The 25,037-nt window shown below is 42.3% G+C and overlaps 1 protein-coding gene across 2 annotated transcripts in view; it reads left to right on the top strand.

The window, feature by feature from the left end:
* Positions 1-25,037, top strand: part of hif3a (hypoxia inducible factor 3 subunit alpha) — a 103,321-nt gene that overhangs the window by 62,929 nt on the left and 15,355 nt on the right. For both annotated transcript variants that reach the window (XM_062962447.1, XM_062962448.1), the window contains exons 4-12: positions 5,187-5,271; positions 7,029-7,138; positions 7,609-7,823; positions 9,746-9,852; positions 11,752-11,899; positions 13,622-13,782; positions 16,881-17,113; positions 19,677-19,772; positions 21,492-21,874. In XM_062962447.1, coding sequence (XP_062818517.1) covers positions 5,187-5,271; positions 7,029-7,138; positions 7,609-7,823; positions 9,746-9,852; positions 11,752-11,899; positions 13,622-13,782; positions 16,881-17,113; positions 19,677-19,772; positions 21,492-21,874 — 1,538 coding nt within the window. The remainder of the gene's footprint in view (positions 1-5,186; positions 5,272-7,028; positions 7,139-7,608; positions 7,824-9,745; positions 9,853-11,751; positions 11,900-13,621; positions 13,783-16,880; positions 17,114-19,676; positions 19,773-21,491; positions 21,875-25,037) is intronic.

Raw genomic sequence — 25,037 nt, 5'->3', positions numbered from 1 at the left:
AATGGATGAGGGGTTGTACTGCCAAGTTTAGTGTTTCTGGGATGTGTAGTTTTGTTGTTTTGTCCTAGGCAAAAATTTCATTACCCTTTTATATATATAGATAATGTATTATGATATAATACTGATAATAATACAATTTAATAATATTAATTATATATTATATATTAAATGTAATATTACTAATAATATTACAATGTAATGATATAGTACAATATAGTAATTTAATTCTAGCATTGTACTATGCTAATAATATAATGTATTTTATGTGAATGTAATTTGTAAGCCGCTCTGAGTTCCTTTGGGGTGAGAAGGGCGGCATATAAATGTAGTAAACAAATAAATAAATATTTAATGTGCATATTTTATTTCTGTATTGTGTTAACTACTGTTTTAAATCACTGTTTTTATGATCTTATGTTGTTATGCTGTGCATTTCCCTGTTGTAAGCCGCTCCGAGATGGTGGCGGGATACAAGAATAAAGTTATTATTATTATTATTATTATTATTATTATTATTATTATTTTAGTCGATCAATAGGTACTGCTCCGGCGGGAAAGTAACGGCGCTCCATGCAGTCATGCCAGTGGCCACATGACCTTGGAGGTGTCTACGGACAACGCCGGCTCTTTGGTTTAAAAATGGAGATGAGCACCAACCCTCAGAGTTGTACACGACTGGACTTAATGTCAGGGGAAAACCTTTACATTTACCTTTACTGGCTTCATTCATCCTTGCAAATTGGTTTGGTGATAACGGGGAAATACTATCAGTAAAAGCCCTAGTGCATGCTTTAAGATGCTATTAAATATGCCCAACTTAGACCCCTGGCAGCGTAGATGGAGCCATTGGGTTGATCTACACTGTAGAATTAATCCCGTTTGAGACCACTTCAAATGCCATTGCTCAGTACTATGGAATCATGGGTGTTGTAGAAGCCTTTAGCCTTCTCACCAAACTATAAATCCCTGGATTTCAAAGCATAGAGCTGTGACAGTTCATATGGTGTCAAACTGCATTCATTTCACAGTGTAGCAAAGGTAAAAGTTTCCCCTGACGTTAAGTCCAGTCATATCCAATTCTGGGGGTTGGTGCTCATCTCCATTTCTAAACCGAAGAGCCAGCGTTGTCCATAGACACCTCCAAGGTCATGTGGCCAGCATGACTGCATGGAGCTCCGTTACCTTCCCGCCAGGAGCCTCCGGTGGCCTAGGGGGTTAAAGCCTTGTGACTTGAAGGTTGGGTTTCTGACCTGAAGGCTGCCAGGTTCGAATCCCACCTGGGGAGAGCGAGGATGAGCTCCCTCTATCAGCTCCAGCTCCATGCAGGGACATGAGAGAAGCCTCCCACAAGGATGGTAAAAAATCAAAACATCCGGGCATCCCCTGGGCAACGTCCTTGCAGACGGCCAATTCTCTCACTCCAGAAGCAACTCCGGTTGCTCCTGACACCAAAAAAAAAAAAAAAAAAACTTCCTGCCAGAGCGCGTATCTATTGATCTACTCACATTTGCATGTTTTTGAACTGCTAGGTCGGCAGAAGCTGGGGCTAACAGCGGGAGCTCACCCCATTCCCCAAATTCAAACCACCAACCTTTTGGTCAGCACGTTCAGCAGCACAGCGGTTTAACTCGCTGCGCCACGAGGGGACCCTGACAGGGTAGATGCACCTTATGTTTCCTATTTTGCTCTCCAAAATGTGCTCCTGTGAATGAGGACCGTTGATCGTGAATGAATGTGCATTCATTATTCTTGAACACATTTTATTATTGTTGTTGTTATTAATAATAATAATAATAATAACAACAACAGGCCCGGGCTGTGGCGCAGGCTGGTGAGCAGCCACCTGCAGCCAGCTGCATCAGATCACTCTGACCAAGAGGTCATGAGTTCGAGGCCAGCTCGGAGCCTGCGTTTGTCTTTGTCTTTGTTCTATGTTAAGGCATTGAATGTTTGCCTTATATGTGTAATGTGATCCGCCCTGAGTCCCCTTCGGGGTGAGAAGAGCGGAATATAAATACTGTAAATAATAATAAAATATTTATATGCTGCTGTTTCTCTCTTGAAGAGACAATTTAGGAAATGGGTTGCTGTGAGTTTTCCAGGTTTTATGGCCATGTTCCAGAAGCATTCTCTCCTGACATTTTGCAGGCAAGGTTGTGAGGTCTGTTTGAAACTGGGCAATTGCGGCTTTTATATCTGTGGAATAATTTCCAGGGTGGGAAAAAGAACCCTTGTCTGTTGTTCCAGTTGGCCACCTTGATTAATTTGTAGGTTGTGTTTCTTCATCAGCTTCCCTCTGCGGTCAGTGCTTCCCTTGATGTGTGGCAAGAACACTCTTCCTCTGGATGGATCTTTGTCTTTCCTCTTGTGGCATGTTCTTGGCCTCGCAGCTCTTCTGATGTCTGTGGTGGAATCTCCATTGGCCTGGAGAGCCCAGTTTAGGGGGTTTAGTTCACTTTGGAGGAGGTGGGGTTCACAGACCCTTTTTGCACGGTCTGCAAGGGCTTTAATTGTGCTTCTTTTCTTGACTTGAGTGATGATTGGAGTTTTTATGTAGGTATCTATCCATGTGTGTAGGTTTTCTGTAAACTGTGTGGCCCAATTGTTGATTGGGTTTGCGGATGTCTAGGACATTTTGAAATGGCATGCATAGGGAAGCTGATGAAGAAACACAACCTATAAACTAACTACAGACCCACTACGGAAATCCAAGAAATGCTACATTCAGCAAAGGACAAGAGGGATGCTCTCATCTCTGCAAGGGTCTACCGTATACCATGCAGCTGTGGACAAGTCTACATAGGGACCATCAAATGAAGCATTGCCCAGACACGAATCAATGAACATGAAAGGCCCTGCAGACTAAGCCAACCAGAGAAGTCGGCAATAGCAGAGCACCTTTTGAACTAACCTCGACATGGCATATTATTAGAGAACACAGAAATGCTGCACCACTCTCACAACCACCATATCACCATATATATTATATCACCATATATTATATATCACCTGTCACATCAGCACTTTTAATCTTGTACCCATTACTCTGGCCCGGCCCAGTTTTATTGTGTTTTAGCGTATTGTTTATTGCTTGTTGTTTATACTGTTTTAATTGTTTTTAATTTGCCTTTTGTTTTGTATTGTTATATTGTGTGTTGAGGCCTTGGCCTTTGTAAGCCGCATCGAGTCCTTCGGGAGATGCTAGCGGGGTACAAATAAAGTTTAATAATAATAATAATAATAATAATAATAATAATAATCAGATGACACAGAGAAGCCATTGAAATCCACAAGCATGTGGACAATTTCAGCAGTAAGGAGGAAACCATGAACATGAACAAAATCTGACTACCGGTATTAAAAAACTCTAAAATTAGGACAGTGAATAAAGAGCACTCAGAATACAGTGGAATTCCAGACAGGAAGCAATTAGGGCCAGCTAACAACTCCCAGGGGACCCTGGTGGCACAGGGTGTTAAAGTGCTGAGCTGCTGAACTTGCAGACCGAAAGGTCCCAGGTTCAAATCCTGGGAGTGGAATGAGCACCTGCTGTTAGCCCCAGCTCCTGCCAACCTAGCAGTTCGAAAACATGCAAATGTGAGTAATAATAATAATAATAATAATAATAATAATAATAATAATTATTATTATTATTATTATTTTTATACCCCCACCCCATCTCCCCAAGGGGACTTGGGGCGGCTTACATGGGGCCAAGCCCAAGCAACAAACAATATAAAATTCAGCAATAAAAAAACAAATCATAAACAAATAAAATCACATATATCAATAAACAATAAATACACTTTGATAAAAACCTGGGTTGGCTCCTAAAAAGAGTAGTGGGCCAGAAAAGTGCAAATAGTTTTATACAGTAGATCAATAGGTACTGCTCCGGTGGGAAGGTAACTGCGCTCCATGCAGTCATGCCGGCCACATGACCTTGGAGGTGTCTACGGACAACTCTGGCTCTTTGGCTTAGAAATGGAGATGAGCACCAACCCCCCAGAGTCAGAAATGACTGGATTTAACATCAGGGGAAGCCTTTACCTTTTAAAATTAGGACAGTGAATAAAGAGCACTCAGAATACAGTGGAATTCCAGACAGGAAGCAATTAGGGCCAGCTAACAACTCCCAACAAAGGATTCCCCCAGGCAGGAAGCAGCCAGGCTTTGAAGCTGCTAGGCCATTCAGTGCTAATCAAGGTGGGCAATGGCAGCATTCACATTTGCCTCCAACAGACAAGAGTTTATTTATTTATTTTATTTATTTGCAGCATTTATATTCCGCCCTTCTCACCCCGAAGGGGACTCAGGGCGGATCACATTACACATATAGGCAAACATTCAATGCCTTTTAACATAGAACAAAGACAAACAAACATAGGCTCCGAGCGGGCCTCGAACTCATGACCTCCTGGTCAGAGTAATTCATTGCAGTGATTCATTGCAGCTGCTCTCCAGCCTGCGCCACAGATATATAAACCCCATTTGCCTAGTTTCCAACAGACCTCACAACCTCTGAGGATGCCTGCCATAGATGTGGGCGAAACGTCAGGAGAGAATGCTTCTGGAGCATGGCCGTACAGCAACCCAGTGATTCCGGCCATAAAAGCTTCCGACAACATAATTTAGGAAATAATTTTTTGGCATTGTCCTCTTTATTTTTGAAGCAAAACCTGCTCCTGCGAGTGACGAAAGCCAATTTCGAACGAACGTGTTTGATTTATTGCCGAAACGCACGTAGAAATCTTGGCAATCGGGAAGGACAATTTAAGATTATGTACCGATTGCGAGAACCGTTTGCCGCCAGCCGTAAGCATCTATTTAAATCCTTGAGAGAAAAAAAAACAAACAAACCCAGAGTTGATGGCGCAAAAGAGAGAAATATCTCATATGCGGGGAGGTCAAAAACCTGCAGGAAAAGCAGCGCTGGCTCCGAATTTCTTAATGGCAATACGTGGGAAGCTCGGGAACACAAGGAGGGGCCAGGGTGGCTCCGGATTGGCTGGCTCCAAGGAGTCCTAGCCAATCAGATCGCTCTGGGCAGAATCCGGTTTATTTTCAGGGCACGTGTTGCAGCATCTGGTGTTGTGCTCATGCAGGGCTTATGCGCTGCTTCCAGCCTACGCTTTTTGATATTTCTGATCTTTTTTTCTCCGTCTTTCTTTCTCTCTCTCTACTAGCTGGAGCTCATTGGCCACAGCGTCTTTGACTTCATCCATCCCTGTGACCAGGAGGAGCTGCAAGACGTATTAAGCCCCAGGCAAGGTGGGAAGGCGTTCTGCGTCCTCCTCTTGGGTCTTCATGGGTTGCGGAGCAGTTTTTAATTGCACGGTGTCCGTCTTTGCAGTTCGCTGCCTTGATCAAAATAATAAAAAAGTAAATCAAATGCATAAACAAAACAGCGCAGGGCAAGGCCACTTAATGTGCCCATATTAAGAAGAATTTCCCCTGGGTTTGCAATAGTTGAAAGAAGTCATGCAAGGTGTTCTGTCACGCGCTGGGCCTGTGACTGATTGTCTACTATGTAGGACGTACACTTTACGCCCAGCGGGAAGCCAGGGTGCCTAAAGAAAGGTTGTTGAGGAATTTCCCTGAAAAGATGGCCTTGAAGTCTTTAAAGAAAAAACAAAGTCTTTATTGACGAACAAATAATAAATCTTCAAGGAGTCTTGTCCCCACAGGACAGGCGATTGGCTTTGAATAACTGTGGAAACCCTCTTATAACCTCTCCCAGGCTATCTATTATCTGGGCCTAGCTGGTCTGGGACCCACTGCCAACTCCCAAGTGCGTCTGGTTGTCGAGTGGACCTACCAGCCAAGGCTTGCAGATGTTTCTGTGCTGTTGTTCTGTATCCTCGGACAGTCAATATCCCTGGTATTCTTGAAATATGAAGCTTTTTACGGGACGAGCTGGTCTACGTCCTATAGCTGAGCTTCATAAGTGAGACTAACTTAAAAATCTGAGCCTCCGGTGGCCAAGGGGATAAAAGCCTCATGACTTGAAGGTTGGGTTGCTGACCTGAAAGCTGCCAGGTTCGAATCCCACCCGGGGAGAGTGCGGTTGAGCTCCCTCTATCAGCTCCAGCTCCATGCGGGGACATGAGAGAAGGCTCCCACAAGGATGGTAAAAAATCAAAACATCCGGGCGTTCCCTGGGCAACGTCCTTGCAGACGGCCAATTCTCTCACTCCAGAAGCAACTCCAGTTGCTCCTGACACGAAAAAAAAAACAAAACTTAAAAATGGCTCCTTCCCTCCCAGAGCCCTGAACAAGGGGCGGAACCAAACTTAATGGTGATTGACAGGTGGCCTGTCCTATGAATGCAAACATTTGCAACAAGAAAATAAAGTTGAAATTTCTGGTACAGCTGTACCAGCACACAAGGTAAATGCAGATGAAGTATGATGTATGCATCCAACGCAAGGCCTGCGGGCCGAATGCAGTCCTCTATGTCCTTTTATGTAGCCCTCCTCCAGATTTATTTATTTACAGTATTTATATTCCGCCCTTCTCACCCCAAAGGGGACTCAGGGCGGATCACAAAGCACACATATACATGGCAAATATTCGATGCTATTAGACATACGACATGTATAGACAGACACAGAGGCAATTTAACATTTTCCAGCTTCATGAGGGTTGCTTGATTCTGGCCACAGGGGGAGCTGCCGCTTCACCGTCCACTTGTGACACCGAGTCCTTGATGATAGTACTTCCCCATTCTTCTGCACACTGCTGGATGTTTTTATGGTGTCGAATATTAGTTAAACTAGCCTCCCTGCATAAAGTGGTACCTAAATTTCCTACTTGACAGATGCAACTGTCATTTAATGTGTTGTCGAAGGCTTTCATGGCCGGGATCACAGGGTTGTTGTATGTCTTTTGGGCTGTGTGGCCATGTTCCAGAAGTATTCTCTCCTGATGTTTCGCCCACATCTATGGCAGGCATCCTCAGAGGTTGTGAGGTATGGAAATGAGTTTGGCATCCCGATGGAGGACTAATGGGTGTTTGATCCTTCCAGGTTTCTCGAAGAAGAAAGAAGTCAAGACGGAGCGCAGTTTTTCGGTGCGCATGAAGAGCACTCTCACCACCAGGGGGCGCACCGTCAACCTCAAGTCCGCCACCTGGAAAGTGAGTGGCCGAGGAGAGCGCGTCTGCATGCGGAATTGCTCCAGTTTGGTGCCAGTTTAACTGCCATGACTATGGGATCCTGGGAGATGTGGTTTGATGCGGCTCCGGCACTCTTTGGCGGAGAAGGCTCAAGACTTTGCAAAATTGCAACTCGATGATTCCATAGCCTTGAACCATAGTAGCCAAAGTAGTATCAATGGTCAAACTTTGGCCCTCCAGGTGTTTTGGACTTCAACTCCCAGAATTCCTAACAGCCTCGGGCCCTTTCCTTTTCCCCCTCAGCCGCTTAAGCGGCTGAGGGGGAAAAGGAAGGGGCCCGAGGCTGTTAGGAATTCTGGAAGTCCAAAACACCCGGAGGGCCAAAGTTTGACCATACCTGGTATAGACACACTCATTTTGGTTGTGGGAGGAAAGCAGTACAGCTTTCCATTCATTGCTTGCTCACATCTCCTTTTGTCTTATCTTCATAGGTGCTGCATTGCGCCGGGCACATGCGCACCTATGCGCCTGCCAAGCCCGCGGCCGGGAAGGAGACGGAGGGGGGCTTTACGGAGCCCCCTTTGCGGTGCCTGGTGCTGATCTGCGAGGCCATCCCGCACCCGGCCAACATTGAGACCCCGCTGGACAGCGGCACCTTCCTCAGCCGCCATACGATGGACATGAAGTTTACCTACTGCGACGACAGGTTGGCAGAAGGAGACTATTTATTTTAAAATTTCATTCAGTAGATCACAAGCTGAACATGGGTCAACAGTGTGATGTAGCGGCAAAAAAGGCCAATGCGATTCTAGTCTGCATCAATAGTGTGACGGCGCGAGTGGCGCCATCTATATGTCAAACTGTAAGTTGTAAGATTTGAATTGTATCATGCCTGATTTTGCCCTTACCCTGTAAGTGTAGTTGGATTGGTTATTTATATCTGTCAATCAATGTTGTTTGCACCTGTTATATTGCTCACTCAGCTCAGTTGTTTGGCTCCACCTCTTCCTGGAGTAGGACAGTGTTTCCTTCTTTCATTCCACCATTAAGCTTTTTACCAGATGGACGTGAGAAAGAGACTTGGCTCTAAAAGCCCTTGATTAAGTTACCTCTCAGCACCAATTCTGAGGTTCTTACCCTTGAGACTTACGCTTCATGTTCAGGGCCAACCTGAACAACGTTGAGGAGTCTCAAGCACCTTCAAATCAGTCCTTTGGCATTAGAGGAAGACTGTGTCTTCAAACATAGGCCATTGGACTGAGGCTGAAGTATGCTCCGGCATTCTCAGCCATTGAGAAAGAGGAACCTGGAAAAGCTTCTCAGCTACAGAGCTCCTTGGACTTAAAACAACCAAAAACTGTAATGTATATTTTCCTTTACCCCTTTGAAACCTCCAGCTTTTGTGAACAATAAAACCAGTTTTTGAGTTATCTACAGCGCTTTGGTCCTTGGGAGTTCCAGTTTCCCTAAAGGAGGGCAAGAAACAATCCCCTGGGGAAAGATGTCACGTCCGTGCCTCTTTCACTAAGAGTTATAGCCCCAGGTGCAACAGCACAAATAGGATTCTAGTACAGTAGAGTCTCACTTATCCAACATAAATGGGCCAGCAGGACATTGGATAAGCGAATATGTTGGATAATAAGGAGAGATTAAGGAGAAGCCTATTAAACATCAAATTAGGTTATGATTTTACAAATTAAGCACCATGTTATACAACAAATTTGACAGAAAAATTAGTTCAATACGCAGTAATGCTACGTAGTAATTACTGTATTTACGAATTTAGCGCCAAAATATCATGAAATATTGAAAACATTGACTACAAAAATGCGTTGGATAATCCAGAAGTTGGATAAGCGAGTGTTGGATAAGTGAGACTCTACTGTATATAAAACCCCACTTGTCTAGTTTCCAACAGAGCTCACAAGCTCTGAGGATGCCTGCCATAGATGTGGGTGAAACGTCAGGAGAAAATGCTTCTAGAACATGACCAGACAGCCCGGAAAACTCACAGCAACCCTGTAATGGCCATGAAAGCTTTCGACAACACATCCCCAAAGATGTTTGACAGTGGAATATGCAATCTAGGAGCTCAGTTGGGTCTCATTCTCTGGAAGTTTTATAAGCAGAGCCTAGATGACCATCTGTCGGGAGGGCTTTGATTGTGTCTTCCTGCCTGGCAGAAGGGGGTTGGAGTGGATGTAATTTCGGGTCTCTTCCAACTCTTTGGATTCACTGCCAGACAACTAACTAACTAAGTTCTTCCTAATGTTTAGGTGGAATCTCTTTTCCTTGCCATTTGAATCCATGGCTCCGTTGTGTCTCCGGAGCAGCAGAAGGCAATATTTAAATATTTAAACCTGGCTCTCGTGTCTCTTTCTCTCAACCTTCTCTTCTCTAAACTAAACATCTCCAGGTCCCTCAGCCTCTTCTCATAAGGCTTGGCTGTTGGAGGGCATGGATAAAGAGGTGTTTGGGGAGTTGAGACAAGTGTCACAAAGGCAGCCCTGGGGTCAGATGTGTGGCTGCACCTTGCTCTAAATGTATATTCAGGCTGAAATAACAGCCTCACCCATGAGAGATGTGTATCATTGTCTCCTTTCTGGGTGTCTCTCATTCTCCGGGCAGGATTGCCGAAGTGGCTGGCTACACCCCTGAAGACCTGCTGGGCTGCTCCATGTACGAATACATCCACGCCCTGGATTCGGATTCCGTCAGCAAGAGCATCAACACCCGTAAGCCATGCTTATAAATAATAAAAAAAAAACTTTCCCCAGGTGCATCTATACTAGGCATGGGCCAACTTTGGCTCTCCGGCTATTTTGGACTTCAATTCCTACAGTTCCTAACAGTCTCATGCTCTTGCCTTAAGTGGCTGAATTGAAAATCAGAACTATTTTTACTGGGCCGGGCTGTGGCGCAGGTGGTTAGTAACCAGCTGCAATAAATCACTACTGACCGAGAGGTCATGCGTTCGAAGCCCGGGTCGGGTTAAGCCCCCGACCATTAAATTGCCCGGCTTGCTGTTGACCTATGCAGCCCCGAAAGACAGTTGCACCTGTCAAGTAGGGAAATTTAGGTACGCTTTATGTGGGAGGCTAATTTAACTAATTTACAACACCATAAAACTGCCAGCAAAACACGAGGAAAGGAATGCGGAAATACAGCCACTAGTGGACAGTGAAGCAACAGCTCCCCCTGTGGCCGGAATCGTGAAGCTGGAAAAATGTAAAATGCCTCTGTGTGTGTCTATACTGTATGTTGTTTGTCTGTTGGCATTGAATGTTTGCCATATATGTGTTCATTGTAATCCACCCTGAGTCCCCTTCGGGGTGAGAAGGGCGGAATATAAATACTGTAAATAAATAAATAAATAGGCATACACGATTTGAAAATTGATAAAAATAAAGACAAATTTTCTTTTAACGACAGTAGCAAAAATATGTTATGCCAGACTATGGAAACAAAGGGAGACTCCGGAAGAAGAGGCATGGCTGAAAAAAGTCCAAGATATAAGGAACATGGATAGGCTCACATCCTTATTATCCAAAAGTAAGGGAACCCCAGTGAAAGAGACAGATTGGAGCAAAGTTACAGAATATCTAAGAGGAAAAAATTATAAGACACTGATCTAAACACATAATAAAAAAACAATTTAAGTACAAAGAAGAGGAAGATAAGGTGAAAAAAAGTGATAAACATTTTTTTTTTCGTGTCAGGAGCAACCGGAGTAGCTTCTAGAGTGAGAGAATTGGCCGTCTGCAAGGACGTTGCCCAGGGGACACCCAGATGTTTTGATGTTTTACCATCCTTGTGGGAGGTTTCTCTCATGTCCCCGCATGGAGCTGGAGTTGACAGAGGGAGCTCATCCGCACTCTCCCTGGGTGGGATTCGAACCTGGCAGCCTTCAGGTCAGCAACCCAACCTTCAAGTCACAAGGCTTTTATCCCCTAGGCCACCGGAGGCTCCTATAAACAAATTAAGTATTTAGATAAGTATAAAGATAATGAAGATGAATACAAGACCCAAGGAATCAAAACATAGAAGGAAGACAAGAGAAGAAAAGGCTAAGAGATAGTATGGAAGATGGAAAAGGATCAAAACCTCGTAGAAGAGTCTCGGGAAGTCAACACCAAACAAAATCAAACTCTCTCACTACTTTTACTTGTATATACTTAACTACTTTATTTCTTATGTTTTTTATCTTTGTGCACACTTTATTTTATTTTCTTCACTCTTTTTATTCTCAGTTCTCATCTACTACCTCTCTCTTTCTTCGACCATTTATCCTGTTTCATCTCTCAATTTTTTATGATTTTAAACTTACCGGTTTTTAACTATTGTAAAACTATAATGAATATTATTATTTTAAAAAAGGAATTGTGGGAGTTGAAGTGCAAAACACCTGGAGGACCAAAGTTGGCCCATGCCTGGTGTATAGCAAGACAAGTTTTGGGAAACTTTGGAGGGGAGCGAAGCTGTGAGGCAGCGAGCGAATCCTGTCCCGCCGTCCCGGTCTCCTTCCAACAACAACAAGACTTTATAACAGTCCATGACCAGGTCTCCTCCCATCCTCCGGCTCATCCACCTGTCTGTCTGTTCTAGACTGTCTGTCTTTCCCTCCCTATTGCTAGTGCTGAGCAAAGGGCAGGCCGTGACGGGACAATATCGCTTCCTGGCCAGGAAGGGCGGCTACCTCTGGACCCAGACCCAGGCTACTGTCATCTCCAGCAGCAAGAACTCCCAGCCGGAGAGCATTGTCTGCGTCCACTACATTCTCAGGTAAGGAGGCAGGGCAGGCCTCTTCACATCACGGATTTGTAGCATGGCCATAGCTTTTAAATACAGCCATTTGTAACTACCGATCCCATATTGGCTGGAAGATTTTGGGAACTGCAGACCTAAAAGAGATGGCATTTCCATCTGCTAGGAATGGTTGAGCAATTGATCCTGAGTTGGGTGTAAGTAGAAAGCACAACTCTCTTTCAGTTGCTTTGCCAAAGTACATGTTTGTGGGTTGGTAATAATAATAATAATAATTATTATTATTATTATGACACTGCAAACAAGATCGATATGTTGGATTTCGTATCACAAAATCACAATTCGAACACTTCCCAAGTGTCTAGGACTGTGTGATGTATTTTCGGATGATGCGTGCAGATCCCAGTAGGGTGGCCTTTTGCAGTTGGCAGATTGTGATTTTGTCAATGTCTATTGTTTCCAAATGCCGGCTGAGATCTTTTGGCACGGCACCCAATGTGCCGATCACCACCGGGACCACCTGCACTGGTTTCTGCCAGAGTCTTTGAAGTTCAATCTTGAGGTCCTGAGAGCGGCTGAGTTTTTCCTGTTGTTTTTCGTCAATGCGACTGTCACCTGGGATGGCAACATCAATGATCCAAACCTTTTTCTTCTCCACAACTGTGATGTCTGGTGTGTTGTGTTCCAGAACTTTGTCAGTCTGGATTTGGAAGTCCCACAGTATCTTTGTGTGCTCATTTTCCAATACTTTTGCAGGTTTGTGATCCCACCAGTTCTTTGCTGCTGGGAGGTGGTACTTGAGGCATAAGTTCCAATGAATCATTTGGGCCACATAGTTGTGCCTCTGTTTGTAGTCTGTCTGTGCGATTTTCTTACAGCAGCTGAGGATATGATCAATGGTTTCGTCGGTTTCCTTGCACAGTCTGCATTTTGGGTCATCAGCTGATTAATAATTATTTATTTGCTACATTTATATGCCGCCCTTCTCACCCCGAAGGGGACTCAGAGCGGCTTACAAATTAAATTTACGTACAATATTATATTAGCATAGTACAATACTGGTAATAAATTACTATATTGTACTGTATCAATATATTGTAATATTATTAGTAATATTACATGTAAAATATAATATATAATTAATATTATTATACTGTATTATTAGTATTATATCATTATAATATTATATCAATATAATATTATGAATATTATATGTATATACAATATGTTATAATTATTATATATTATTGTAAATTATATTGCATATATATATATATATATATATATATATATATATATATATACACACACACACAAACACACACATATGTTATTGCGGGGAGGGGCCTCCAGCTGCTGCAAAGAGACAAGATGGAACTCTCTTCATGGCTCCCTCTTAGATTATATTATTATTAATAATAATAATAGATAAAGGTAAAGGTTTTCCCCTGATATTGTCCAGTCCTGTCTGACTCTGGGGGTTGGTGCTCATCTCCATTTCTAAGTCGAAGAACCGGTGTTGTCCATAGACACCTCTAAGGTCATGTGGCCACTGGCATGACTGCATGGAGTGCCGTTACCTTCCCGTCGGAGCGGTACCTATTGATCTACTCACATTTGCATGTTTTTGAACTGCTAGGTTGGCAGAATAATAATAATAATAATAATAATAATAATAATAATAATAATAATAATAATAATAATAATAATATTGTCTTACCAAAACTCTTTATTTTACAGCCAAGTGGAAGAGACGGGGCTGGTACTCTCCTTGGAGCAGACGGACCGGCAAGGGGAACATCGCCGGCTGCCCCCGCCCTGCCTCGAAGGGCTGGACTCTGATGGGGCGCTCGATGAACTGGACCCCAACGGCGGGGACACTATTATCAACCTCAGCTTCGGTATGGAGTGACAGCAGGGAGATTTTTGGGCCAAAGATGGGGTAGCATCTAAAGCCAGAGTTCCCAAGGAGAGTTTTGTAATGGAGATTAGAATCATGGAATCAATCCTAATATTATGATCTGCAAGGAATCAGGAGTACAACAGTATAATGGCTTATTTATAAAGTCATTAATAAAAACGTAGAATCCTGGGGTTTCTCTGCTTTGGAGTATAGTGGAAGTTTCTTCCTTTATTTATTTATTTTTTATTTACAGTACAGTAGAGTCTCACTTATCCAACATAAACGGGCCAGCAGAACGTTGGATAAGCGAATATGTTGGATAATAAGGAGAGATTAAGGAGAAGCCTATTAAACATCAAATTAGGTTATGATTTTACAAATTAAGCACCAAAACATCATGTTATACAACAAATTTGACAGAAAAAGTAGTTCAATATGCAATAATGCTATGTAGTAATTACTGTATTTACGAATTTAGCACCAAAATATCACGATGTATTGAAAACATTGACTACAAAAATGCGTTGGATAATCCAGAACGTTGGATAAGCAAGTGTTGGATAAGTGAGACTCTACTGTATTTATATTCCGCCCTTCTCAACCCGAAGGGGACTCAGGGCGGATCACATTACACATATAAGGCAAACATTCAATGCCTTAACATAGAACAAAGACAGAGACAAACGCAGCTCCGAGATGGCCTCGAACTCATGACCTCTTGGTCAGAGTGATTTGTTGCAGCTGGCTGCAGCTGACTGCTCACCAGCCTGCAGCACAGCCCGGAAGCTTTTAAACAGAGGCTGGATGGCCATCAGTCAGGAGTACAGTAGAGTCTCACTTATCCAAGCTAAACGGGCTGGCAGACACTTGGATAAGCAAATATCTTGGATAATAAGGAGGGATTAAGGAAAAGCCTATTAAACATCAAATTAGGTTATGATTTTACAAATTAAGCACCAAAACATCATGTTATACAACAAATTTGATGGAAAAAGTAGTTCAATACACAGTAATGCTATGTAGTAATTACTGTATTTACGAATTTAGCACCAAAATATCATGATATATTGAAAACATTGACTACAAAAATGGCTTGGATAATCCAGAGGCTTGGATAATCGAGAGGCTTGGATAAGTGAGACTCTACTGTACTTTGTGGTTTTCCTGCACTGAAGAAGGGGGTTGGACTAGATGCCCCTTGGGGTCTTTTTCCAACTCTTATGATTCTGATTCTAGGATTGGAAGAGACCCCAGGGGTCATCCAGTCCAGCCCCCTTCTACCAGGCAGGAAGACACAATCCAATCCCTCCCAACAGATAGCCATGCAGTTTCTGTTTGAAAACCTTCAGAGAAGCAGACTCCAGTGGAACATATCTAACTATCAACCAGCTCTTATGGTCAAAATGTTCTTCCTGATGTTTAGGTGGAGTCCATTCTCCCACAACTTTAACTCAATGTGTCCTAGGCCCCTTCTACACTGCCATATAAAATCCATATTATGTGCCTTGAACTGGATTATATGGATATTACCTATATCTTCCGGCAGGCCTACCCAGACAGTTTTAATTACGAATTTTAAACTCCACTGCGTGCCTCATTTTGGTTTTGTGCATTTTGATATGTATTTTATGGAGGTATGTTTTAATATGCGTATTTTACAGAGTGTTTTAAAATGATTATGTGTTTGATTGTTTTAGTAATACTGTAACCCGCCTTGAGCCGGAAGGAGAGGCGGGCAAGAAATAAAACCATTATTTTATCATGACACAGCAAACAAGATAGATATGCTGGATTTCATATCACAAAATCACAAGTCAAACACTTCCCAAGTGTCTAGGACTGTGTGATGTATTTTCGGATGATGCGTGCAGATCCCAGTAGGGTGGCCTTTTGCATTTGGCAGATCGTAATTTTGTCAATGTCTATTGTTTCCAAATTCCGGCTGAGATCTTTTGGCACGGCACCCAGTGTGCCCATCACCACTGGGACCACCTGCACTGGTTTCTGCCAGAGTCTTTGAAGTTCAATCTTGAGGTCCTGACAGCGGCTGAGTTTTTCCTGTTGTTTTTCGTCAATGCGACTGTCACCTGGGATGGCAACATCCATGATCCAAACCTTTTTCTTTTCCACAACTGTGATGTCTGGTGTGTTGTGTTCCAGAACTTTGTCAGTCTGGATTTGGAAGTCCCACAGTATCTTTGCGTGTTCATTTTCCATAACCTTTGCAGGTTTGTGATCCCACCAGTTCTTTACTGCTGGAAGGTGGTACTTGAGGCATAAGTTCCAATGAATCATTTGGGCCACATAGTTGTGCCTGTTTGTAGTCTGTCTGTGTGATTTTCTTACAGCAGCTGAGGATATGATCCATGGTTTCATCGGTTTCCTTGCACAGTCTGCATTTTGGGTCATCAGCTGATTTTTCGATCTTGGCCTAAATTGCATTTGTTCTGATGGCTTGCTCCTGGGCTGCAAGGATCAGGTCTTCTGTCTCCTTCTTCAGGGTCCCATTCGTGAGCCATAGCCAGGTCTTCTCCTTATCAGCTTTTCCTTCCATTTTGTCAAGGAACTTTCCATGCAGTGTTTTGTTGTGCCAGCTGTCAGCTCTAGTTTGTAGTGCAGTTTTCTTGTACTGGTTTTTTGTCTGCTGTTCTTTGAGGAGTTTCTGATTTTTGACTTCAATCAAAGCTGGTTCTTCACTTTGCTTTATATATTCTGCCAGATTATTATTATTATTATTAGGCAGTGTAGACTCATATAATCCAGTTCAAAGCAGATAATGTGGATTATCTTCTTTGATAATCTGGATTATATGGCAGTGTAGAAGTGGCCATAGTCTCCAGGGCAGCAGAAAATGAGCTTGCCCCCTCCTCAATGTGACATCCTTTCAAATATTTTAACTATCACATCCCTGAAGCCTTATGATATAAGCTTAGATTCCAGATCTTGGGCCATTTTGGCTATCTCTCTCTGGACACCTTCCAGCTGGTCAATACCCTTTTTATTATGGGGAAATTAGAGCCCATATAATGTTCAAGAACCCCATAATTCCCACCCTGGTCTAAAGCCCTCCTTCTGTGCTTTTTCCACTTCCCCCAGAGCTTCGTGGGCCAAAGATTCTGGCCTTCCTCCGTCCTGCCAACATCACCGAAGAGGAGCTGGAGATGGACCCCAAGCGCTTCTGCAGCCCAGACCTACAGAAACTGCTGGGACCCATTTTCGACCCACCGGGGGTCCAGAACCAAGGAGGGGGCACCGGGCGGGCAAAGCCTCTGGCTGCCCCACTCAAGCCGTCATCCGTGGTCAAGAAGATTTTTGGAAACACCAGCCCAGTAAGGACCCTGTGGGCAATGGTAATGGGTAGTTTGGGACGTATCTGGCACAGGGACGGGGCACGGGCCACGGGCCACGGGCCACATTGCCTATTACACTATGTAACAACATTTGAAATACCTTCAAATACCTGGTTTGAAAATGTTATTTCCTGTTTAAATTGTGTAATACTTACTTTGAAAGTAGTTGTTATACTCCAGAAACTTTCTTTTTGTGGCTGCCAGAAATATATTGAATTGATTGAGACGCAATTGAGATACTCATTGAAAACCTAGAGCAAAATGTGCTGCAGGATGTTCCACAAAAGCAAAGTTTTTTGCAGTTTAATAAACTTTTTCCATGTTTTTTAAATGATAAAACCAATTAAGAAATTGTTGGGATTTTGTTAGGGAAGACTTCCAAAAATACAGCAGAGCTTCCAAAATATGCAAACAGGATACCGTATATACTCAAGTATAAGCCGAGTTTTTCAGTCCTTTTTTAGGACTGAAAAAGCCACCCTCGGCTTATACTCGAGTGAGGGTCCTGGTTGTCTTATATTTGGGTCTTATACTCGAGAATATAGGGTACATTTCTTATTTTTCTCTATTATTATTGGTATTGTTACATTTATTATTTTTCTCTATTATTGTTGCTACTATTACATTTATTTTACTCTATTTTTATTATTATTATTATTATTATTATTATTATTATTATTAATACATTTATTATTTCACTCTGATCTTATTATTATTATATTTATTATTTTACTCTATTTATTGGGTCGGCTTATACTCGAGTATATACGTAATTTATTATTTTTTCTCTATTGTTGTTATTCCATTTATTATTTGACTTGACGTATTATTATTATTACATTTATTATTTTACTCTATTATTGTCATTATTATTACATTTATTATTTTAGTGCATTTATTACTATTGGATGGATATGTAATCACATGTATATTGAAGAAGGTTAAAATAATGATTTAATCAGAGTTGGACAGTCTCATCTTCAATTACAGTTTTATGTAAATATTCAAAAACATTTAACCTACTGATGCCTCAATTGATGTAATTTTATTGTTATCTATTTTTATTTTTATTTTTGAAATTTACCAGTAGCTGCTTCATTTCCGACCCTCGGCTTATATTCGAGTCAATAGGTTTTCCCAGTTTTTTGTGGTAAAATTAGATGCCTCAGCTTATATTTGGGTCGGCTTATACTCGAGTATATACGGTACTTATAGTTGAGCATTCAGTTCACAGCAAGCAGAGCATGAAATGTTGTGGCTGGAAAATAATTTTGAGCTTAGCAGGCAAAGATCCAGAGTTCAATCTCAAAGATTGCAAAAGGTTTATTTACAAAAATAATAACTATATTTCTTAATAATAAGGAACTGGGTCCGAGCTGCTGTATAACTCCATTTCTTCTAGGGTTCAAAAGAGGGAAAAATCTCTAAGTACACATCTCTCCTGACACACAAGCAGAGAGAGATCTCAAAACACACAGCATACACTAAGATAAAAAAGTAGAAGTCAAAGATAAAAGGCATGCACCTGCAAAGTATCCATTCCACATAACCAATCAGAATGAGAGCAGAAACAGAAAAGAGAGAAGAAATAGATACCGTATGTTGTCGAAGGCTTTCCTGGCTGGAATCACTGGGTTGTGAGTTTTCTGGGCTATATGGACATGTTCCAGAAGCATTCTCTCCTGACATTTCACCCACATCTATGGCAGAACCTCAGAACCTCTGAGGATGCATGCCATAGATGTGGGTGAAACATCAGGAGAGAATGCTTCTGCAACATGGCCATACAGCCAGAAAACTCACAACAACCCAAGAAGTAGATACATTCCAACTGTCATTAAGGAGTTCTAAGCTATTCTTAGGGGCCGGGCTGTGGCACAGGCTGGAGAGCAGTCTGCTGCAATAAATCACTCTGACCATGAGGTCATGAGTTCGAGGCCAGCCCCTGGCGAGGTGAGCACCCGTCAGTTAAAAATAAAAAATAGCCCCTGCTCGTTGCTGACCTAGCAACCCGAATGATAGTTGCATCTATCAAGTAGGAAATAAGGTACCACTTATAAAAGTGGGGAGGTAAGTTTAACTAATTTATGACATTGGAATGAGGAAGTGCCGTCAGAGTGGATGATGAAGCCCCTGTGGCCAGAATCGAACATCCCCTCAGGAGAAGGTTAAATTGCCTCTGCGTCTGTCTGTCTCTGTCTCGGTTCAATGTGTTTATGGGCATTGAATGTTTGCCCTATATGTATATAATGTGATCTGCCCTGAGTCCCCTTTGGGGTGAGAAGGGCGGAATATAAATACTGTAAATAAATAAATAAATATTCTAAGCTAACTACTCCTCATTGAGGACTGCAAACTTGGGAAGTGTGGGATTGAATTGCAACAGAAATGACATTTAAAACCCAGGAACAAAAATCGTGTTACATAATGTTATTAATTTGCCAACAAGAAAGAGAAGATAAAAGAGATGGAATGCCATCTTGCTAAATAAATCTATTGCAAAATAGATGAATGCTGCCACCAATCTTTTACTTCTCCTTAGGCCGAGCTGCCGGAAGAACTGCTTTTTGACATGGAAAATGTCCAGAAACTCTTTGCTTCCAACAAGGAGCCTCAGCCGATGGAGACCACACTGCAGGTAATGCTAACTTATGGGTCGGGAAAGGGCTTGCATGTGTTTAGCTTGGTGCCTCGCTCTGAGAGAGTGACTTGCCAATCGTCACACAGTGCTTATGGCTCACCAGAGATTTGAACCTAGGTCTGTTAGAGTTTAAATCCAACACCCAAAGCCCCTAAATCAGTGGTTCCCAACCTTGTTTTGACCAGGGACCACTTGAACAGGGACCACTCTCTAACATTAGTACCAAAAAGATTACAAATCTGTTTTTGGTCAACTTTAGATTCGGTTTGGTTATTTGGGATGCTGATTCAGAAAATTGCATTAGATAGACCACATCAGCTCTAGTTTCTGTTACAGAACATATGCTATTCAGTAGTCGCCATCTGCTTGCCCACAGAAAACCATATTTGATAATCTAGATCTGATGTGGTCTATCCAATGCAATGGCCACCTCTGTGGAAAGGAGCGGAAAAATAAATAAATAAATAAATAAATAAATAAATAAGGAGGTTTGCGGACTGGATTTTCATTCTCGTGGCCCACTGCTGGTCCGTGGCCCACAGATTGAGAACCACTGCCTTAAACTATTTTGGTTCATCCCTAAATGGCATTTGGATTTTCTTCCCCATCAAACCTAGTTTGACAGATTTTGAAAACAGGAATAAGGGGCAGTCAAAATTCATAACATGCAGTCAAGATGTTTACTAATTGCCAAGTGTGTGTTCTGCTGAAAAAAATTGATTTCAGATAATCTAGCCATACATTTCTCTGTACATTTAACACATTATTATTATTATTATTATTATTATTATTATTATTATTATTATTAAAAAACTTTATTTGTACCCCGCTAGCATCTCCTGAAGGACTTGATGCGGCTTATAAAGGCCAAGGCCTCAACACACAATATAACAATACAAACAAAGGCAAATTAAAAGAATTAAAACAGTATAAACCACAAGCAATAACAATACGCTAAAATACAATAGAACTGGGCCGGGCCAGAGTAATGGGTACAAGATTAAAAGTGCTAATGTGACAGGTGATATATAAGGCTTATAGGGCAAGTGCAGAGTGCGATATGCGATCTTAATTCTAACAAATTCACATTGTGTTTATCAATAAATTACATGATAAAAGGTAAAGGTAAAGGTTTCCCCTGATGTTAAGTCCAGTCGTGACCGACTCTGGGGGTTGGTGCTCATCTCCATTTCTAAGCCGAAGAGCCGGCGTTGTCCGTAGACACCTCCAAGGTCATGTGGCCAGCATGACTGCATGGAGCGCTGTTACCTTCCTGCCGGAGCGGTACCTATTCATCTACTCACATTGGCATGTTTTCGAACTGCTAGGTTGGCAGAAGCTGGGGCTAACAGCGGGTGCTCATTCTGCTTCCGGGATTTGAACCTGGGACCTTTTGATCCGCAAGTTCAGCAGCTCAGCGCTTTAACACACTATGCCACCAGGGGCCCCTAAATTACATGATGCACACACACAAAGATAGATAGATAGATAGATGGGCATCTTGTCTTGTATAAAAGGAAAAGCTTTCTAATAGGGCATGTCCTACATAATAAGCGACAACCATTCCAACCCTCAAACAAAGAACATATCTTAATAAAAAGGTCACTATCCAAAGCTGAAACTGGTTCTGGAAATATATTTTTTACAATAATATTCTCACCTATGGGGTAGATTCCTTGACCGCTGCGAGATCAGCTGACTCTGCTGTCCTTACAGGATTACGAAGGCCTGGACCTGGAAATGCTGGCTCCGTACATCTCGATGGACGACGACTTCCAGCTCAGCAGCACTGACCACCCTCCGTGGCTGGCCGAGAAGCGTGCTGGAGACCCTGGGGCAGGGGTCCGGCCGGGTTCTCCACCCCCGCGCCCTCGCTCCCGAAGTTTCCACGGTGTCTCCCCTCGCCCGCCTGAGCCGGCCAGTCTCCCCCGTTGGGGCAGCGACAACAGCTTGAGCCACGTCCGTTCGGCCCAGGCACCAGGAGGAGGGCAGTGCGGGGCAGGGCAGGTGGTGGAGATGGTGGCCTCAGTCAAGATCCAGGCCGTGCCGGAAGGGACCAATCCAAGCAGCCAGGGAGCCTTCGCTGGGGGCAGGAAGAGGTGAGGAAGCATAGAGTTGGGAGAGACCCCAAGGGCCATTCGGTCCAACCCCCTAAGAGATGGATGAATGGACAGACAGACAGACAGAGATGGATAGATGGATAGGAATCTTAGGGTTGGGAGAGACCCTAAGGGCCATCCAGTTCAACCCCCTAAGACAGTGATGGCCAACCTATGACACGCGTGTCAGCACTGACACGCCTAGCCATTTTTGCTGACATGCTGCCGCATGCAGATTGATTGGATGACTAATGTCTTTTGTGACCAAATTTGGTGTGATTTGGTCCAGTGGTTTTGTTGTTTACTCCATGGGAATTATGCACATTAAATTTATATATATATATATATATATATACTAGCTTTGCCCGGCCACGCGTTGCTGTGGCTTATGGGAATCCTTTGTTGGCCAGATGGAATAGCAGTGAATAGCCTTGCAGTCTCAAAGCCTGGCTGTTTTCTGGAGTAGCTGGAGCTTTTTGTTGTATGAACATAGAGGCATGGATGAGGGGTTGTGCTGCCAAGTTTAGTGTTTCTGGGATGTGTAGTTTTGTCCTAGGCCGAAATTTCATTACCCTTTTATATATATAGATATCATTCTATTATTCTATTATTATTGTAGTATATTATAACTAGCTGTGCCCGGCCACGCGTTGCTGTGGCGAAGAATGGTGGTATGGGAAATAAAGTATTGAGGAATTGGTGGTAGTTAAGGTCAAGGGTAAAGGTTTTCCCCAGACATTAAGTCCAGTTGTGTCTTACTCTGGAGGTTGGTGCTCATCTCCATTTCTAAGCCGAAGAGCCGGCGTTGTCCGTAGACTCCTCCAAGGTCATGTGGGATGACTACATGGAGCGGCGTTACCTTCCCGCCGGAGCAGTATCTATTGATGCACTCACATTTGCATGTTTTTGAACTTCTGGGTTGGCAGAAGCTGGAGCTAACAGTGGGGGCTCTCTCCGCTCCCCCAATTCAAACCTGTGGCCTTTCAGTCCAGAAGTTCAGCAGCTCAGCGCTTTAACACGCTGCGCCATCAGGGGATATTATTTCCTAAAGGTTGTGAATATACAATATTTCTGATTGGTTTTTTTTTGTTTGTTGGAAGCAAGTATGAATGCTGCAATTTGGAAAAATGATTAGGATGTAATGGCCTTGCAGCTTTAAAGCCTGGCTGTTTCTTCCCTGAGTGAATTTTTTGTTGGGAGGTGTTAGCTGGCCCTGATTGTTTCCTGTCTGGAATTCCCTTGTTTTCAGAGTGGTGTTGTTTGCGATATTTTATGTGCTTCTACTGTCTGTGGCCCTGAGAAAACAGAGGATTTTCCAGACTTTGATGATGGGAATACTTTGTTGGGAGGTGTTAGCTGGCCCTGATTGTTTCCTGTGTGGAATTCCCCTGTTTATTTACTGTCCTGGTTTTAGAGATTATATTGTTCTGCATTATTCTATCCCAGTAATTATTTCATATTAAAGAAGAATCTCACTTATCCAACATTCGCTTATACAATGTTCTGGATTATCCAACGCAGTCTGCCTTTTCATAATCAATGTTTTTGTAGTCAGTGTTATTAAAATTCATTGTGATATTTTAGTGGTAAATTTGTAAATACAGTACAGTAGAGTTTCACTTATCCAACATAAACGGGCCGGCAGAACGTTGGATAAGCGAATATGTTGGATAATGAGGAATTAAGGATAACCCTATTAAACATCAAATTAAGTTATGATTTTACAAATTAAGCACCAAAACATCATGTTAGACAACAAATTTGTCAGAAAAAGTAGTTCAGTACACAGTAATGCTATATAGTAATTACTGTATTTATGAATTTAGCACCAAAATATCACGATATATTGAAAGCATTGACTACAAAAATGCGTTGGATAATCCAGAACGTTGGATAAGCGAGTGTTGGATAAGTGAGACTCTACTGTAAATACTACATAGCATTACTGCGCATGGAACTACTTTTTCTGTCAAATTTGTTGTATAATATGATGTTTTGGTGCTTAATTTGTATAACGATTACCTAATTTGATGTTTAATTGGCTTTTCCTGAATCCCTTCTTATTATCCAACATATTCACTTATCCTGCCGGCCTGTTTACGTTGGATAAGTGAGACTCTACTGTATATTTCTAATCTTATATTATCTGCTCAGAACTGGATTATCTGAGGCCCCTTCTTCACAGCTGTATAAAATGCACACTGAAGTGGATTATATGGCAGTGTGGAGTCAAGATAATCCAGTGCAAAGCAGATAATATGAGATTATAAATGGGTTATATAGCTGTGTGGAAGGGCCTTGAGTCTACACTGCCATATAATCCAGTGCAAATTAGATAATCTGTGGAAGAAGTCTAAGTGAGGCCTAAATCTGCCTGTCCCCTAACTGAAACCTGGCTGTCCCTTGGTTGCTAGGCAACCAAGTGGACAGAGATTAGCCCTCTAAACTGGCAGCAATTGGATAAAAAAAATTATTGCTCTCCCTCTAATTAGGACTTTATTTTTCTTTTCTTTTTGTTGTATCAACCTTGAGGCGTGGATGATGGGTTGTGTTGTCAAATTTTGAGGTTGGGGGGCCTGTACTTTTGTTGTTTTGTGAATTGCCGTGATGCCATCACTCTTTTATATATATAGATATTATTACTATTATATTACTATTATATTATTCATTATTCACGACTACATTGAAACTACAATAGAGAGAAATCAGCGTGGAAACTGCAAGAGTTACCATAGATTGTTGTACATGGAAATAATGGTAGTAAATAGTTTTTGATTTATTAAATACAGTTATATATTACAATTATATATTTTTGTTATTTAAACTATATATATTGTGAAATTATGTTTTTTTCTCGAAGTGACATACCACCCAAGTCATGCTAGATTTTTTTGGTGAAATTTGACACACCAAGTGCAAAAGGTTGCTCATCATTGCCCTAAGATAAAGTTGGATGGACAGATGGACGGATGGACAGACATACATACAGAGAGAGAGAGAGAGAGAGAGAGAGAGAAACAGACAGATATGGATGAATGGATGGATGGATGGATAGGAGTCCTAGAGCTGGGAGAGACCATAAGGGACATCCAGTTCAACCTCCCAAGTTAAATATGCATGGATGCATGGATGGATGGATAGTAGATAGATAAGAGTCTCAGAG

This window comes from Anolis carolinensis, unplaced genomic scaffold (genome assembly GCF_035594765.1).
Source record: "Anolis carolinensis isolate JA03-04 unplaced genomic scaffold, rAnoCar3.1.pri scaffold_10, whole genome shotgun sequence".
NCBI classification, from domain to species: Eukaryota; Metazoa; Chordata; class Lepidosauria; order Squamata; family Dactyloidae; genus Anolis; species Anolis carolinensis.
Note: the sequence above shows the minus strand (reverse complement) of the source record. Positions and strands in the feature narration are given on the sequence as shown.